Source organism: Lontra canadensis, unplaced genomic scaffold (genome assembly GCF_010015895.1).
Source record: "Lontra canadensis isolate GAN:19392208 unplaced genomic scaffold, GSC_riverotter_1.0 scaffold7, whole genome shotgun sequence".
NCBI classification, from domain to species: domain Eukaryota; kingdom Metazoa; phylum Chordata; class Mammalia; order Carnivora; family Mustelidae; genus Lontra; species Lontra canadensis.
This window is the reverse complement of record NW_022631001.1, coordinates 24,676,075-24,692,141: the sequence shown is the minus strand read 5'-3', so window position 1 is coordinate 24,692,141 and position 16,067 is coordinate 24,676,075. Positions and strand designations below refer to the sequence as shown.

Genomic DNA, 16,067 nt, shown 5'->3' with positions numbered 1-16,067 from the left:
TTGGATTATTTTCCCTTCCAATCTTCTTCAGCACACTTCTTAAAAAGTTTTTTTTTAATTGAGATATAATTTATATTTATAATGAAACAATAGATCTTAAGTGTATATTTGATCAGTTTTAAAAATGCTTGGGTCCTGATGGGTCAGTTAAGTGTCTAACTCTTTTTTCTTAAGATTTTATTTATTTATTTGACAGAGAGAGAGATCACAAGTAGGCAGAGAGGCAGGCAGAGAGAGGAAGGGAAGCAGACTCCCTACTGAGCAGAGAGCCCGATGAGGGGCTCGATTCCAGGACCCTGAGATCATGACCTGAGCCGAAGGCAGAGGCTTAACCCACTGAGCCACCCAGGTGCCCCTTAAGTGTCCAACTCTTTTTTTTTTAAAGATTTTATTTATTTATTTGACAGAGGGAGAAGCAGGCTCCCCGGAAGCAGGGGGACCCTGGGACCATTACCTGAGCCTAAGGCAGACGCTTAACTTACTGATCCACCTAGGTGTCCCAGGTGTCCAACTCTTACTTTCAGCTCAGGTCATGATCTCAGGGTTCTGGGATTGAGCCCTCCGCCAAACTCTGTACTAAGCCTGGAGTCTGCTTGTCCCTCTCCCTCTGCTTCCACCCCAACCCCTTAAAATAGATAAATAAATAAATAAAATCTTTTAAAAAATGCAGTCACCCATGAAACCTATACTTCTATCAAGATTACACTTCCATAACCCCAGAAAGTTCCTTTACTTTCTTTGAGTTCTTCTTCTCCAGAAGCAATCATTAATCTCATTTTTGGTGAAGTTTTGCCTTTCTAGAACTGCATATAAGTATCATACAGTATAAGCCCTTTTGTGACTGACTTCATTTACCCTGTTTTATCCATGTTGTTGTGTCTATCACTAGTTCATTCCTTCAGCATACTTTTAGTTTTGAATGTTCCTTTGAATGTGCCTAGAATCTCTGTGATAACATGAAGGGTAGGCAGGAGGGACAAGAGGGAAGGTCAATGGATTGGGATTTAGAACAGCTCGGTGCTAGGTTTGGCTCCATCAGTATACAACCTTTGGGATAATCTGTTTTGGTCTTCATTTTTCTCATCTGTAAAAAGATGAGATCATTGGCCTAAGAGGGAAACAGACTTGTCCAAGGTTAGCCAGTGCCAGCCAGGGATTGCTCCAGTTCACTCAATTCCTGGTTTAGTGCACGTTACTGAGATTTTGAGAACTGACTTTTTATGTAGACCATTAACTTCCAGGAAGATTGAATGGGGTTGAATTGGCAGTCTTCCTAGTTAAGGCCAACAGTTTCCTCAGCTTCATATTTTAGTTCCCTTCCTCTGGCTAAGGGTGCCTTCTTCTGCCACCACCACAGAAGGCTGGAATTTGCCAGCTGTGGACTCTAAAACGGTAGGTTTACTTAAGGAAGGAAAGCTCTCTGAGCATGCATTGGTTGGGTCTAGAACACTAGACCTGCCGGAAAGGCACTGAAGACAGGTGGCCAAAGTGTCTTGCGCTAGCTTAATGTGTACTTTGACCTCTTTGTGTCATTTATGTCTTCAAATGTGTGATCTCCCTGGAGAGTCTGAAATGATTCATTTAGTTCTAATAAATCCCCCCAGAATAACTTTCATTCATTTCAGGTTTAGGTCACCATTTAGACAGAATGCCCAGGCTCTGAAAGATGCCCAAGCTCCAAAGAATGAAAACTCTTCAGAAGATAGCTGCTAAAGAAGGAAAGAATCCCTCCCACTTCTGCCTGCTTTAAGTCCCTGCTGGAGCAGAGAGCCCTATCATTCTATACAGTGGGAAGCATAAGGTTTCAACCTGAACTGGCTCCAGTTCTCTTTGGATTTCTAGTCAGCAGCTCAAGGACTTAGCCTGGAAACTTTACCTGAGGGAGGGCAAGTGGGAGGCATCTCTTATTACTCACCTAGTAAAACACATTACCATGCAACTTTGTACTGAGCACAGGCCAAGTCCCCAGCCAAGGACCTTGCAGGGAAGGGCCAACTCATGAGCCACAGGGACGCCCAGCCAAGTCTCTCCACTTATCCCTGGCACCAAGCCCTGTACAGAGGTAGGTATAGATTGTCCTGGACAAGCATGGACCACCTTTAATTACAGCTCCATGGCTGTAGGCTCCAGAGCTGAGAGACTAAAATAACATGCCAATCTAGAACACTGTGGGCAAGGTGCACTGGTTAACCTCCTTTTTGTAAAACACTAAAAAAGCCAGCCAAACAAACAAATCTGTAATATTTACATAGTAAATAGTTACTTACTATTTGTTAAGCATCATACCAGGCAGTGGAAGATCAGGAGAGCACAGAACACAACAGCATAGACATAAGAATAAGACACACTTCAAAGTCTAGCCCCCAATCTAACCTTTATTTCCTCCTCTGTGGAGGGGAGTTAATGGAGTTACTGAGAAAATGTAACTCAGGAGAGCACCTAGCACATAACATCTAGTGAATGCTTACTATGTACCAGACACTGTTTCTAAGCTCTTTACCAAGATTAATTCTTTCAACAAGTCTATGAGGAAGGTCTATATTTATTAGTTTTAAGGCCTCTGAGGAAGGTTTTACATGCATTTTTCAGAAGAAAAAATAGATCCTGAGATGTTAAGTAATTTGCCTCAAACCAACAGCTAGTAAGTGGCATAGTGGGATTTGAAAGCAGTATGTCATAGAGATTGAGAGCAAACTTTGGAACCAAACAGCCTGAGTTAAATGCCTCATAAATATTGTATGACAGTATTTATTATATATATATATATATATACACATTATAAATATTATAATAGTTTTAATAGTTCAAAAATGCTAATAATTTTTATTTGCTATTTATATTATTATCCCTCATTTAATTCTCTGTGCCAAGAAAATAATAATTCTCTATTATGCCTATTTAATAGGAATTATCCCATTTATTTGAGGAAATAGGTTTGAGTGGCAACAGAGCCTGCTTCGCCCAAATACATTCTGTGACCCACCCAGTGTTAGCTCTGTGTTAGAGGTGGAGTCTTATAAAACTTGCACTTAGCTGGTTTGGAAGCTAGTCTTCTAGTGAGTACTTCTGTCCTTCTTCTACTAGAATCCCACCTGCCCTCCCCACAGACAGTTATTTCTATTTTAATTATACAAATTAATATGTAGATACATTTCTGTTATAAAAGATTTGAATATATAAGCAAATATAGTCCTTACTGATGGGAGTTTTACATGGTGAACATTTATTCACTATATAAACAATGTTGCAGTGAACATAATATATACAGCCTATAAAAATATATTCAAGAGGGTTCCTAAAAGAATTGCTGTTGAAATATATATTTTTATTTTTTTAAGTTTTTAAGTAATCTCTAAAGCCAACGTTGGGCTCAAATTCATGACCCCAAGATCAAGAGTTGCATACTCTTCTGGCAAAGCCAGCCAGTAAATATATAAATGTTTAAAATATTTACAGATCCTGGGGCACCTGGGTAGCTCCGTCAGTTAAGTGACCAACTCTTGATTTCAGCTCAGGTCATGACCTCAGGGTCATGAGATCAAACACCACATGGGGCTCCATGGTGAGAGGAATCCGCTTTCCTTCTCCCTCTACCCCTACCCCCATGCACGTGCACACATTCTCTCTCTCAAATATCTTTAAAAAAAGATAATATTTATAGATCCCATCAAACTGTCCTCCAGTAGCTTTATTAACTTATTATCCCTTCAGTGTGATTGTGCCTGTTCTTCATACCCACCAATACTGGCTGTTATAAATACTTTTGATTTTTGTTAATAGAAATAGCTAATACTACTTTATTTAACTTTGTTCAGTTTTTAATTGGGCTGTTTGCTTCTTACTGATTTCTAGGTTTTTGTTTTGTTTTGTTTTGTTTTTTTTAAAGAGAGAGAGAGAGCAAGCTGGGGGGCAGGGGGCGCGATGGGGAGAGACAAAGAGGGAGAGAATCTTCACAGAGCCCAACACAGGGCTTGATCTAAGGACCTTGAGATCATGACCTAAGCTAATATCAAGAGTTGAATCCTTAACTGACTGAGCCACCCAGGCACCACATGTTTCTAGGTACTTTTTACTTGTTGTAGATGGTATTCCTTTCTGTTACATATGTTACAAAGGGGTAATGTTTCCTTCATCACTTAAGGTTCAACTCAACTAACTCCCTTCTTTGAAATTCTTGCTGACAGCTCCAGTCCACACTGCTCTGATGACCCACAGCACTGAGCAGACAGGGCCCCACAGAGTCCTTACTGATTACTAATTGGATTTTACTGTTCTTTAAACTGGTATTCCTCTCATCTTCTCCCCTCTTTTCTTTTTCTCTCCTCCCCAGTCACCAACGCAAAGACTCAAAGTAGTTTTAGGGCTTACTATACTTCAGATTTGCACTTCTAATACATAGATGCTCAAGAAATGTTACTGATGGGGGCCCCTGGATGGCTCAAATCATTAAGTGTCTGCCTTTGGCTCAGGTAATGATCTCAGGGTCCTGGGATCAAGCCCCACATCAGGCTCCCTGCTCAGTGGGGAGTCTGTTTCTCCCTCTCCCTCTGCTGCTCCCCCTGCTTATGTTCTTGCCGTCAAATAAATAAAATTAAAAAAAAAAAAAGTTACTGATGATGATGAGAGCATACACCCCTTTACATTCCAGCTTCGATGGTAGGAGTTACTCTTCCACCTCCTTTCCCACTCCCAAATGCCTCCCAGGGCTAGATAGAAAACCGAATGGGCAATGTAGCTCCATGGAAAAAAAATGAGAAGCAATGGCAACTGTTATTAACTGGAGAATACAACCATCTCAAAGAGGAATCGTTACTCAATTCCAGCAAATTGTCAAGTGGGAATATAAGCTCCATGATGATAGCTTCTCCATTTTTTAAGAGCTGAAAATCTGAATTTTATGTTAAATGTGCCTTTTATTTATTTACTTTTTTATGGCATAAAGGGGATTCAGCCACTTAAAAAAGATTTTATTTATTTGACAGAGAGAGAGAGTGCACAAGTAGGCAGAGTGGCAGGGAGAGGGAGAAGCAGGCTCCCTGCTGAGCAGAGAGCCCAATGTGGGGAATGATCCCAGACTCCATTATCATGACTTGAGCCAAAGGCAAACGCTCAACTGACCGAGCCACCCAGGCGCCCCTGTTAAAAGTGCCTGTTAAATGTCAGGGGGTGCCTGGGTGGCTCAGTGGGTTAAAGCCTCTGCCTTCGGCTCAGGTCATGGTCCCAGTGTCCTGGGATTGAGCCCCACATTGGGCTCTCTGCTCAGCAGGGAACCTGCTTCCTCCTCTCTCTCTCTCTGCCTGCCTCTCTGCCTACTTGTGATCTCTGTCAAATAAATAAATAAAATCTTTAAAAAAAAAAATTAAATGTCAGGCAACATTGTGTGTTTGTTGGGCTGTGAGCATGTTGAGGTCAGACTCTGCATCTGTCTGGTATATAAGAGGAACTCAATGTTTATTTTCCCATATGTTTTCTTCCTTCTACTAGATTGAATGAAATATCCAGATCAACGAAGGAAAGATAAAAGCACTTACATAATGGCTAGTAATTAGTTGTTCTAATGTTGTTTTATTTCCACCCTTCAAACCAGAATAAGTAACACGAAGAAAGAGATCCTATTATTCATCACATCAGATCATTTCATTCACACAGTAGCTGGCACAAGGAAAGGTCTTAGAAAAACTTGTCAGTCATGTGTTGAACCAATGATGAATAAATGAAGACCTGACGAGGTAACCAATTTACATTTAGATTGTGAATTTACTTTTCAAATTAAGTGTCCATGAAATCAGTACTTGGCACACTGACCCAAGATGTAGGACAGAAGACCATCCATTAACCCCACTCTTTGTTTTACTTGGCAAATACCAGTCAATATTTAATATTGGTGGAACATGATGGGTGAAGATGTGTGGTATCTCAGCATGAAAATACCACAGCTCTTTACAGCAGTCATGTCCAAACCCATGGCTGCCTAGCTTTCAACGTCAGTCTTAGCTGAAGATAGTCCCCGAGTTTTATACCTCTTGGCCCACACTTCCGCTGTTCAGGACTTCTTCCCGGGATCTCTCTGGGTGCTAGTTTCTGCAGGGCCATTCTCTGGGGATAGGCGGTTTGGAGTCTCAGTGGTGGGACGGCCTCGCTCTTTCCTCCTCTGCAGCTCCTCCCGCTGCCTTGCCTGCTGTTCACTCATGCAGTCCCTGAAGGCCTGTACCTGCGGCTGACACTGGCGCCAGTCCTGGTGTTGGGCCATGCACTCCTGTACTGCATAATGGGAAGCAGCACAGCCAGAACGGGAGATCAGCCGGTCCAGGGGGTCCTCTTCCTCATCTTCCTTCTTTACCTGTCGGGCCCAGGTATGGCCTTGAGTTGACATCTTTGGGAATCTCTGGAACATCAATGGAGGCAAGGTTAGAGTAGGGATGTGACTATGAGGTTCCCCTATTATAAATAACATTGACCAAACCTATTTTGGTTTGGTTTAGCCTATTTATGCATTTGTCTCCCATTGGAGACTATAAGCTTATTTGAGAACAGATATTCGGCCTGATTCACCCTGATGCCATCAGCAATAGGCCTGGCAAGAGAACAGATCTGCAAAATGGTCTGAACTCAATGAAATGACATCAAGTATATGAGAGGGTTTAGCACAGCACTAAATAAGCTAGAATGGATTCTGCTAATGGAATCTGAAATGGGTGAAATGTCACCTTTTTGGAGCACCTGCCTTGGATCCAACCCAAAATAATTAGTCTCTCTTCTTTTCTCCTATTAGCCTTTTCCTATGGTTGGAAAAGAACATGGTTTAACACTTGGGAGAGTACCTAAATATGGGTAGGGTTTAACATACAGGAGAAATGGAGAGTTCAGTGTGGCTGTAGCATACAATGTGCATGGGCCGGGGCAACAGATGAGTCTGTGAGATGAGAGTGTTTAATGTGATGTGGATTTGCCCAGACTGTCTTCCCAAGATCATCTGCTTCACAGCACCTAGTAGAAAGTAGCCTACAGAAAGAATCTGAGAAAGGTTTGAAGGGAAATAAACTCAGCCTTTACACACATTTCACCATGATAGGCTTTAAGGGAAGTAGTACTCTTCCTGTGTCTCTCTGATTCATTCAACAAAGGATCATTGAGTATGTATCATGTATGAGGCACTACGCTAGAGGATACAGGAGTGACCAAGACCGACTGAGTTCCTGCCTTAATAGTGTACAATCTATGTAATAAACAGACTACAACGCAGTATGTACAGATATCGAAGACTGGGAACACACTGGAGGAACACCTAAACCAGACATGGCAGGAACAGGCAGGGAAGGCTTCCTGGAGGAAGTGACTCCTAAACTGAGACTTGAAGGATAAATAGGAGCTAGCCAGAGATGGGGAGAAGGTCTATTCCCAATCAATGGAAGAGCAGGATCACATGTTGAGACAGGATCTAACACAGGAAAGGAACTGAAAGTTCTGTATGGCTGAAGAATAGCATATGAAGAGAACTGTAAAACAAATGAAATTGGCGCTATGAGAAAGTATCTAATCATAGCAAGGTTTTGTTGGCCATAGTAAGCAGTGTGGAAATTACAAAGATTTAAGGACTCCAAAGCCTTACCCAAAAGTCATTTGCTTTGGAGGCAAACCTGAGGAAGGAGGGGGTAAATAGGCTTTGAAAAGGGACTGGGATTGGAAACCTAGTTTTGTCACTAACTGGAAGACCTTAAGAAAATCACTTCGTAGTCTCTCTTTAAAAAAATAGTGTCTACCTCACAGGACTGTTGAAGGCTAAATGAGATAATGCACTTAAGAAGCCTGGCACGTCCAAAGATTTTATTACTGTACAGAAAAAGTGCCCTGGATTCTAACCCAAGAGATCCAGATTCGAATCCCAGCACCACGTCTTACCACACAATCTTTTTAGATTCCTCCTTAATAATATTTAACTCATAGAATTAATGTAAAGATTAATATGATAATGAACGAGAACTGCACGGACAACAGGACTCAGTAATGCCACGGTACTCTCTCCCCACTACATCCAGCTTCAGTCTTCCCTGGAGTGAAAAGAGGAAGACCCATGCTGGGAGATCAAGGCAGGCTACACAGTCGGCAGCTGGCCTGGACTGGGAAGGCCTGGGAAAGCAGAGAAATTCAATTGTCCAAGTCACCTACAGCTACTCTCCTACTTTAACGAGAGAACGCATGCGCGCACGCGGCAGTTAGCCGCAGTCCCGCCGTGCCCGCTACGCCTCTCTGCGCAAAGACGCGGTATGCAGTGCTCACCGAACAGGTTGGACACGAGAACTCGGACGCGCGTTCTAGCACGTCGACGTCCGTTTTGCAGGCAGTTGGAACTCTTCCGACCCTCCGACCGAAAACCAACCTCTCGGGGCGGGGGGGGGGGGTGTAGGCGGGGAACCTGAGCGCGGAAGTGGGAGGGAGAGGGACCGGCCACATGTATTCATTGGTGGCCTCTCAGTATAGATCCCGCCCCCAGTCCTTGTTGCAACCCCTTGGCGACCCACTTCCGGCAAAGAGCGGAAGAGGCGGGGTCAAGATGGCGGCGCCTCTGAGGATTCAGAGCGACTGGGCCCAAGCCCTCAGGTGAATGAAGACCCATAACTGGGACGGAGGAGGGTAACGCGTGTTGTCTTTGCGTTAAGGAGAGCTGTATCCAGTCCAGGATAGGGATTACCTTCATCATTTGTTGAGGGAATCACTGGATGTAGCAAACCCACATGGTAATTTTTCTTCGTTTTCCGCAGAGCTGTCCTGAGGCAACGTATATGTGCTGTGATCCCAGTATTAGAACTAGGATCAATGATTGGAGAAAGACAGGAAAACTGGGAGGCAGGAAGACTTTTGGGCGAGAAGTCATTTAGCAAATATTTACTGTTCGTCAGTTATTTGCAAAGGTCCTACTCAACCATCTCCACGTTGTCTTTGAGTTTATGATGAAATCTTTGTATCCTCCTTGGACCCCTAGTGCTGTGTTAGATATATTGCACAGTTCTATTCAGGAAACAATGTAACATCCACTATGCCCAGGCTGTGTGCGGGTGGAGTTTAGATGAATAATCTAAATTTAAAGGGTGGCTCCTGCCTTCAGGAACCTGACAGCGTAATTGGGGATGCACAGCAAACCATTCATTTAACATATTTATTGATCGTATACTGTGCAGGTTGTTACTCTGCACCAGGACGAGTACAGCAGTGCCGTGAATGGCAACTGTTATTACTAATAGGGGTTTTTCTATTTCTAATAAGGGTTTCTACATTGAAACCATGGTAAAGATGAAAACAGCCTTTTGCAATTAAGAAAATTATGCTTTACTATGTGAGCCAAAATAAAATACACATTACTTACTACGATAAGTAGTAAAGTAATAAAGATAAGTAATAAAGGAAGGACATTGACATTTACTGAGGGGCACCAGGTAAAGTGGTGCCTAGGAGAGAATGCTGGAGAGGAATCTAAGGAAGTAACTTGTCCAAGATTTTGTAGCCAGTGATAGAGAATTACTGTCAACCTAAATCAATCAATCTTTCTTTCTTTCTTTCTTTCTTTCTTTCTTTCTTTCTTTCTTTCTTCTTAAGATTTTATGTGTTTATTTGAGAGAGAGAGCATGAGCAGAGGGAGAGGGAGAAGCAGACTCCCCACTGAGCAGGGAGCCCGATGCAGGGCTCTATCCCAGGACCCTGGGTTCATGACCTGAGGCCAAGGCAGACACTTAACCGACTGAGCCACCCAGGTTCCCCTAAATCTTTCTGTCTTAAAAGTGTCAGTCTGGGTGTGTGTGTGGGGAGGATAGGGTGGCTGGGTTATGGACATTGGGGAGGGTATGTGCTATGGTGAGTACTGTGAATTGTGTAAGACTGATGATTCACTGACCTGTACCCCTGAAGTAAATAATACATTGTATGTTAATAAAAAAGTAAAAAAATAAATAAAAATTGAAAAAATAAAAGTATAGGTCTTTTTCACTGTAACCTAAAAATGTTAAGAGTGATGAAATAAAGATTTGGATGATTGGGGCGGTGCATTCTAAAACTTAAAAAGTCAGTGTGAGCTGGTGGAGTGCAGAAATTGTATACTAGTCCCATGTTTCTGTTCCTGCTTTCCAGATAGCTAGGTGACCTTGGACAAGTCACTTTCTGAGCTTCAGTTTTATCTTTAACATGGGGATAATAAAAGACATTTTCTTAAATTGTGAGGATTAATGATACTGTTTGCAAAATGCCTAGCACAGGGCTTGGCTTACAATAATCCCAGTAAATATCTAAATATAAAGTATTTGTGATTTTTCAAAGCTGTGTAACTTATAAATGAATAGAGAACTCCCTCTTGTTGAAGTATTTGAATATTCATTTAACCTGTTTTTGAAGTATTTGAATATTCATTTAACCAATAGACATCTATGTATTAAACACTTAATGCATCAATATTTTTTTAATAAATCTTGTTTTATAATAATATAAGCCTGGATGAGATATTAGACTAGTCATACCTAAGTACTGTCCAAACTAAAGATTATATGATCTTCTTTCTCCCTTGCACCAGGGGCATCCTTTTCAGCATTGAATGAGCCTAATTAGTCTTTTGTCTCTCTTCACAGGAAGGATGAAGGGGAAGCCTGGCTGAGTTGTCACCCCCCAGGTAATGTCCATTTGCCCAAATTAATATGCCTTCTTTTAGAGGTAGGGGGATTTACTACCCTTAGAAGAGAGCTGCATACTTTCTTTTGGCTCAAACTCCTTGCACAATGCTCATAATCTTCAAATGTTCGTGACCAGTTTATGTGTAGGATATTTTATTTAGGCCCCATCACTGCAAAAGCAGTGTTCTCCTTAAGCAGATTTTCTAGATTACTGAAGCGTAACTCTATGCTATGTATTATGTGTATATACTGTGGCTAAATGTATGTGTGTATGTTGATCTTCATCTTTCATTGTGGAAGAATTTCATTTCACAGTAAAACTGAATTTGAGATTGCTTTAGTAGATTTTTTTTTTTTTTTAAGATTGATTTATTTTTGGCGGGGGGCAGGAGCAGAGGGAGAAGGAAAGAAACTCAAGCAGACAGTGCACTGAGTTCACACCATGGTCCAGGGCTCCATTTTGAGACCCTGAGATCACAACTCTGAGATCATGACCTGAGCCAAAATCAAGAGTTGGGTGCTTAACTGACTGTGCCACCCAGGAACCCCCTAGTAGCTTTCTCACAAATGCTGTAACTTTAAATCTTTGTATCTAATTTTTAGCTCTTGAGCATATTCCTACCAAATTAGGTTCACCCAGGCTAGGGCTTTTTTCTCTTCACCTTACCTTATACAAGTACCTTCTTTTCTTTCATGAACCAATTTCCTGCCATTTGTATAGATGCCTGAATTGAATCTTCAAGGAGAACAATGTTCAATTCTTATTATTTTCCTGAGACAACGCTTCTTTTGTGTTATGTAGGTAAACCAACTTTGTATGGCAGCCTAACTTGTCAAGGAATTGGCCAGGATGGCATCCCAGAAGTTACAGCTTCAGAAGGATTTATTGTGAATGAGATAAACAAGGTAGGTTTTTATATCCTCTAAATGACACTGGGTCTAAAACTGGGGTAATACCCATATATCTACTTTAAATATTTATACTGTTATTTATATATCTTTGTCATCTTTATTTTATTTGTATAGTAATCACAGTTTTTACTGCCTTGGATGTCAAGAGTTGTTTTTTTTTTCTTTTGTAGTTACATGTGCTTTGAGATACTTTTAATTGCATACACTTCCCTTATATCAGCGCTGTCCGATAGATGAATTATGTAAGCCACATATGTAATGTAAAATTTTTTAAGAGCCACATAGAAAGTAAAAATAGGGACACCTGGGTGGCTCAGTTGTTAAGCGGCTGCCTTCGGCTTAGGTCACGATCCCAGGGTCCTGGGATTGAGCCCCACATCGGGCTCCCTGCTTGGCGGAAAGCCTGCTTCTCCCTTGCCTGCTCCCACTGCTTATGTTCCCTCTCTCACTGTGTCTCTCTCTGTCAAATAAATAAATAAATAATCTTAAAAAAAAGGTAAAAAGAAACAGGTGAAATTAATTTTAATAATATATTTTATTTAATGCAATAAATCTAAAATACTATTTCAACTTATAATTAATATTAAAAAATTATTAGTGAGATATTGTACATTCCTTTTTTCTTATTGAGTTTTTGAGACCCTGTGTGTATCTTATATTTACTACACATCTCAATTCAGACTCTAATTTTTTATTGAAAATAAGTAAGTAGGGGCACCTGGGTGGCTCAGTGGATTAAGCCGCTGCCTTTGTCTCAGGTCATGATCTCAGGGTCCTGGGATCGAGCCCCGCATCGGGCTCTCTGCTTAGCAGGGAGCTTGCTTCTCCCTCTCTCTCTGCCTGACTCTCTGCCTACTTGTGATCTCTCTCTGTCAAATAAATAAAATCTTTAAAAAAAAAAAAAAAAGAAAAGAAACAAGTAAAGGTATTTAGGTTGTATAAATTTAGAGTTGAGAACATAAATTCACATACCCAGGTAGTTCCAGATATATTTAAAAAGTTTTCCAAAAACTGAGGCAAGTATCAGTTTTTAAATTAAACTTTAAATAAAATTAAAAAATGCTTTTCTTCATATATGCTGGCTGTATTTCAAATGCTCAATAATCTCTTTTGGCCAGTATCTACCATATTGGACAGCATAGCCTTTACAATGTATCTGGCAAGGCCTTGATGAAGACCTACATAAATAGTAGTTTTTCTCATTGTCTTTGAGGTGAGTAGATAGCCAAACTAAGTATTGCAGAAACCATGATCTGGTGAAGTGTGTAATTAAATTTTTTTCAGTTGTGAAATAGTTCAGGTATACTGATAAGAATGGATACTTTGTTTTTTACATAAGACTTTAAATGTTAATTTATTCCAATTTGTGAAAGCTAATAGGCTGTATGTTATTATATATTTTTTGCATTTGTTTTTCAGAAACAGCTATGGCATAGTAGAAACTGTCAGAAGATCTGAGTTCAAGTTTTAGTTAACTCTGACACTAGTAATATGATTCTTGGACAAATAACTTAGTTCTCTGAGCCTATTTCCTCATTTACAAAATGGAGGAGATGTGCTACCTATAGACTGATTAACATGGAGTGAGACTGCATATGAATGAAACTAAAATCTTACAAAAGTGAGTTGTTGTTCATCATAACAATCCTGTGGGATTGGCATTTTAAATTTCCATTTTGCATATCTCCAAACAGACTCAGAGACATTAATTAACCCTAATAATCAAAGCTAATTAGACTGTATGCCAGAATTGAAACCAGTTCTATAAACTTCTAGGTATGGACACTACCTTGCAAGCCTACATTTTTCCCAGGTGTTTTGCCCATATACATCCATAGCTTCAGTGCTGACTTCCTTTCTTCCCTTCATACTTAGGCCCTCATACAGTCCTTACCTCTTCCAACAGTATTGCTAATTTCTGTCTTGTACCTGCTGGGTCAGACAGTAAATGCTTATGGTTGAGCATTCATTTGTTTCCTAATTGCCATGAGTCACTTTGCTCTTTGATGTTGCTGCATTGTTCTCTTGAACAGTAGATTATGCTTAAATATCTAAACCTGGAGGATAAAAATGTTTGACTTTGAATTTTATCTTAGTGTGGAATGCCCACACTCCTCCTTTGACCCCCCCCCACCCTGCATTTTATGTTTTGCTATCTCTTGCAGCTTTTCATTACAATATTTTGATTAACAGCATGATTCTCTACTGCTGATATTGGAAGGTAGTTCAACATTTCTCTTCCTCCATAGTTTGTTTATGGATTAAAGGTTGATTTGGTCAATTGATAAGCAGGAGAAAACTACTAATTCTTGAAATCTTTCACATAATTAGTCCCAAAGAAATGAAGTTTTCTGAGAACAAACACAATTCTTAGAGATGCCTGAACACTAAGTTCATGGAGTTCCTTGAATCCTTGCTGGTAGGAATATTTAAGCCAGGAGAGTTTAGCTGACACTCTAGTTTTGGGTATAGGAGGCAATTCCAAATCCAGGTCAACTCTCTTGCAGCTGTGTGGGCTTTCTTATGGGGTTAGAAGCAAAATTCATTTGGTGAAAAGACTGCAGGCAGCCACATATGGCTATGCTGGCTAAGAAAGTGCTATTTATATAGACAGATATTCTAATTGCCTTTTTAAAAAAAGATTTTATTTATTTATTTGACAGAGAGAGAGATCACAAGTAGGCAGTGAGGTAGGGGGAAGCAGGCTCCCCACTGAGCAGAGAGCCTGATGTGGGACTTGATCCCAGGACCCTGAGATCATGACCTGAGCAGAAGGCAGAGGCTTAACCCACTGAGCCACCCAGGCGCTCCTCTAATTGCCTTTTTAAACGAGTAGAAGACTTGTAGTAAGAGCATTTTGATTTTTAGTGATGAGACTGTTACTACTTTGAAATTGTTCTTTCTAAAGAACTGTGAGGACCTGTGTTTGCTATGTATATATTAGTCTTAAAAGAGTTTTAGAAAATCTTGACTTTGGAAGACATTTTCATTGTTCAGTAGAATTTCCAAAAACTTTGAAGTACTGCTGCAGAAGAGATAACAGGTTGGGGCTGTTTGGCAAGTGTAACTCTACTGAGCTCCCTATAGGAGGTATACACTTAGGTGGTGGTTTCGGTATTCAGCCATTTAGATTAAAGGACTCGTATTGCAAGAATCCCCGAAGGGTTTACTAAGCCTTTTATACCTCTATACGTGCTACCTTGAAACACCAACATACTTAATCTTAAATGGTTACGAAGGCTGCCTTGTGCAAGTCCTATCGCCTGAACCTAACATCTTTTTCTAGATATAATTTGAATGTCACCATTCAACTATGTCACCAGTGTTTTCTTGCTACAGTAGTTGAAAGATATGTTATAATGACTAGCAAAACACGTGAGGAATTCATACAGCTGTGGGGCGATGAGCCGTCTATGAACATGGGTGAACTGTTGGAATGGGCACTGCAAGCCTGACCAGGGCCTACAGATTGTATAAGTGTACCATAATTTGCCAGTTTTTTTCTGTGGTAACTATAGATGTCCGTAGTCTTAACATTTTTTCTTAAAGTTCCTGTAGGCAGTAAGTTAGCTTTTAGACTAGTCTTTTAGGTGCTAGACTTGGAGTCTGGTTGGTGATGTTTTCTCCTGTCTGTTAATCCTATTCCTTGCCCCACTGCTAACTGAGAGTACTCATATTAGATTTTCTTTGAAAAATTAATGCTCTCATATTAGTATCTTACTGTTGGTTTATCTTCTGTGGGAGTTTACTTCAATATAAAAAGATAAGGGCAGCTAAACAATACCAAATTACATTGCGGCCCTTTGCAATAAAAGGACTGCTAATCTATAAGGGAGTGGTAGTGTTGTGAGCTGGCAAAGGAGGATTAGAAAGGGTACATTTAAAAAGTTAGAATTTCCAGGGCATCTGGGTAGCTCAGTGGGTTAAGCCTCTGCCTTCCGCTCAGATCATGATCGCAGGGTCCTGGGATCAAGCCACACATCGGGCTCTCTGCTCAGCAGGGAGCCTGCTTCCCCCTCTCTCTCTGCCTGCCTCTCTGCCTACTTGTGATCTCTGTCTGTCAAATAAATAAATAAATAATAAAATCTTAAAAAAAAAAAGTTAGAATTTCCTATCATCTACATTTTCTTTAAGAGCCTTTCATTCCACTGGAGTAACTTTACTGATGAGTTTCTTCTTTCCCTCTCTATTTAGAAAAGCATTCATATTTCTTGTCCGAAGGAAAATGCATCCTCAAAGTTTTTGGCACCATACACTACTTTTTCCAGAATTCATTCAAAGAGTGTAAGTATTTTGATAAAATGAGAGAATATAATGACATGTTAATTTTTCATTTCGTCTGCTTGAGTGCTATAAACATACTCATAATTAATGTGTCTTTCATTTACTGTGTATTAAGGTACCATAGCTGAAGTGTTTAGTTTAGTTTTTTTGCTTGGCAAAACTGGTATTTGGGTCCACATAGAATATGTATATAAATCTACTCACTGGCAATTTTAGAGA

General features: G+C 40.4%; 2 protein-coding genes across 5 annotated transcripts in view; one reads left to right on the top strand and one right to left on the bottom strand.

The window, feature by feature from the left end:
• Positions 1 to 5,545: 5,545 nt before the first annotated feature.
• Positions 5,546 to 8,380, bottom strand: LOC116865074 (cytochrome c oxidase assembly factor 4 homolog, mitochondrial). The gene is made up of 2 exons (XM_032853125.1): positions 8,278 to 8,380; positions 5,546 to 6,385 (listed from the first exon to the last, which is right to left on the bottom strand). The coding sequence occupies exon 2, from the start codon at positions 6,371 to 6,373 to the stop codon at positions 6,044 to 6,046; it is 330 nt and encodes a 109-aa protein (XP_032709016.1). The 5' UTR covers positions 6,374 to 6,385; positions 8,278 to 8,380; the 3' UTR covers positions 5,546 to 6,043.
• A 146-nt stretch (positions 8,381 to 8,526) lies between these two features.
• Positions 8,527 to 16,067, top strand: part of PAAF1 (proteasomal ATPase associated factor 1) — a 40,453-nt gene continuing 32,912 nt past the window's right edge. For 3 of the 4 annotated variants that reach the window (XR_004382149.1, XM_032853123.1, XM_032853121.1), the window contains exons 1-4: positions 8,527 to 8,598; positions 10,611 to 10,651; positions 11,455 to 11,558; positions 15,759 to 15,848. Coding sequence is in view for 3 of the 4 variants with exons in the window: in XM_032853123.1 (XP_032709014.1) it covers positions 8,552 to 8,598; positions 10,611 to 10,651; positions 11,455 to 11,558; positions 15,759 to 15,848 (282 nt within the window). In the remaining variant the exon portion in view is untranslated. Of the gene's footprint in view, positions 8,632 to 10,610; positions 10,652 to 11,454; positions 11,559 to 15,758; positions 15,849 to 16,067 lie in introns of all 4 variants that reach the window. The other variant, XM_032853122.1, reaches the window with a different exon arrangement.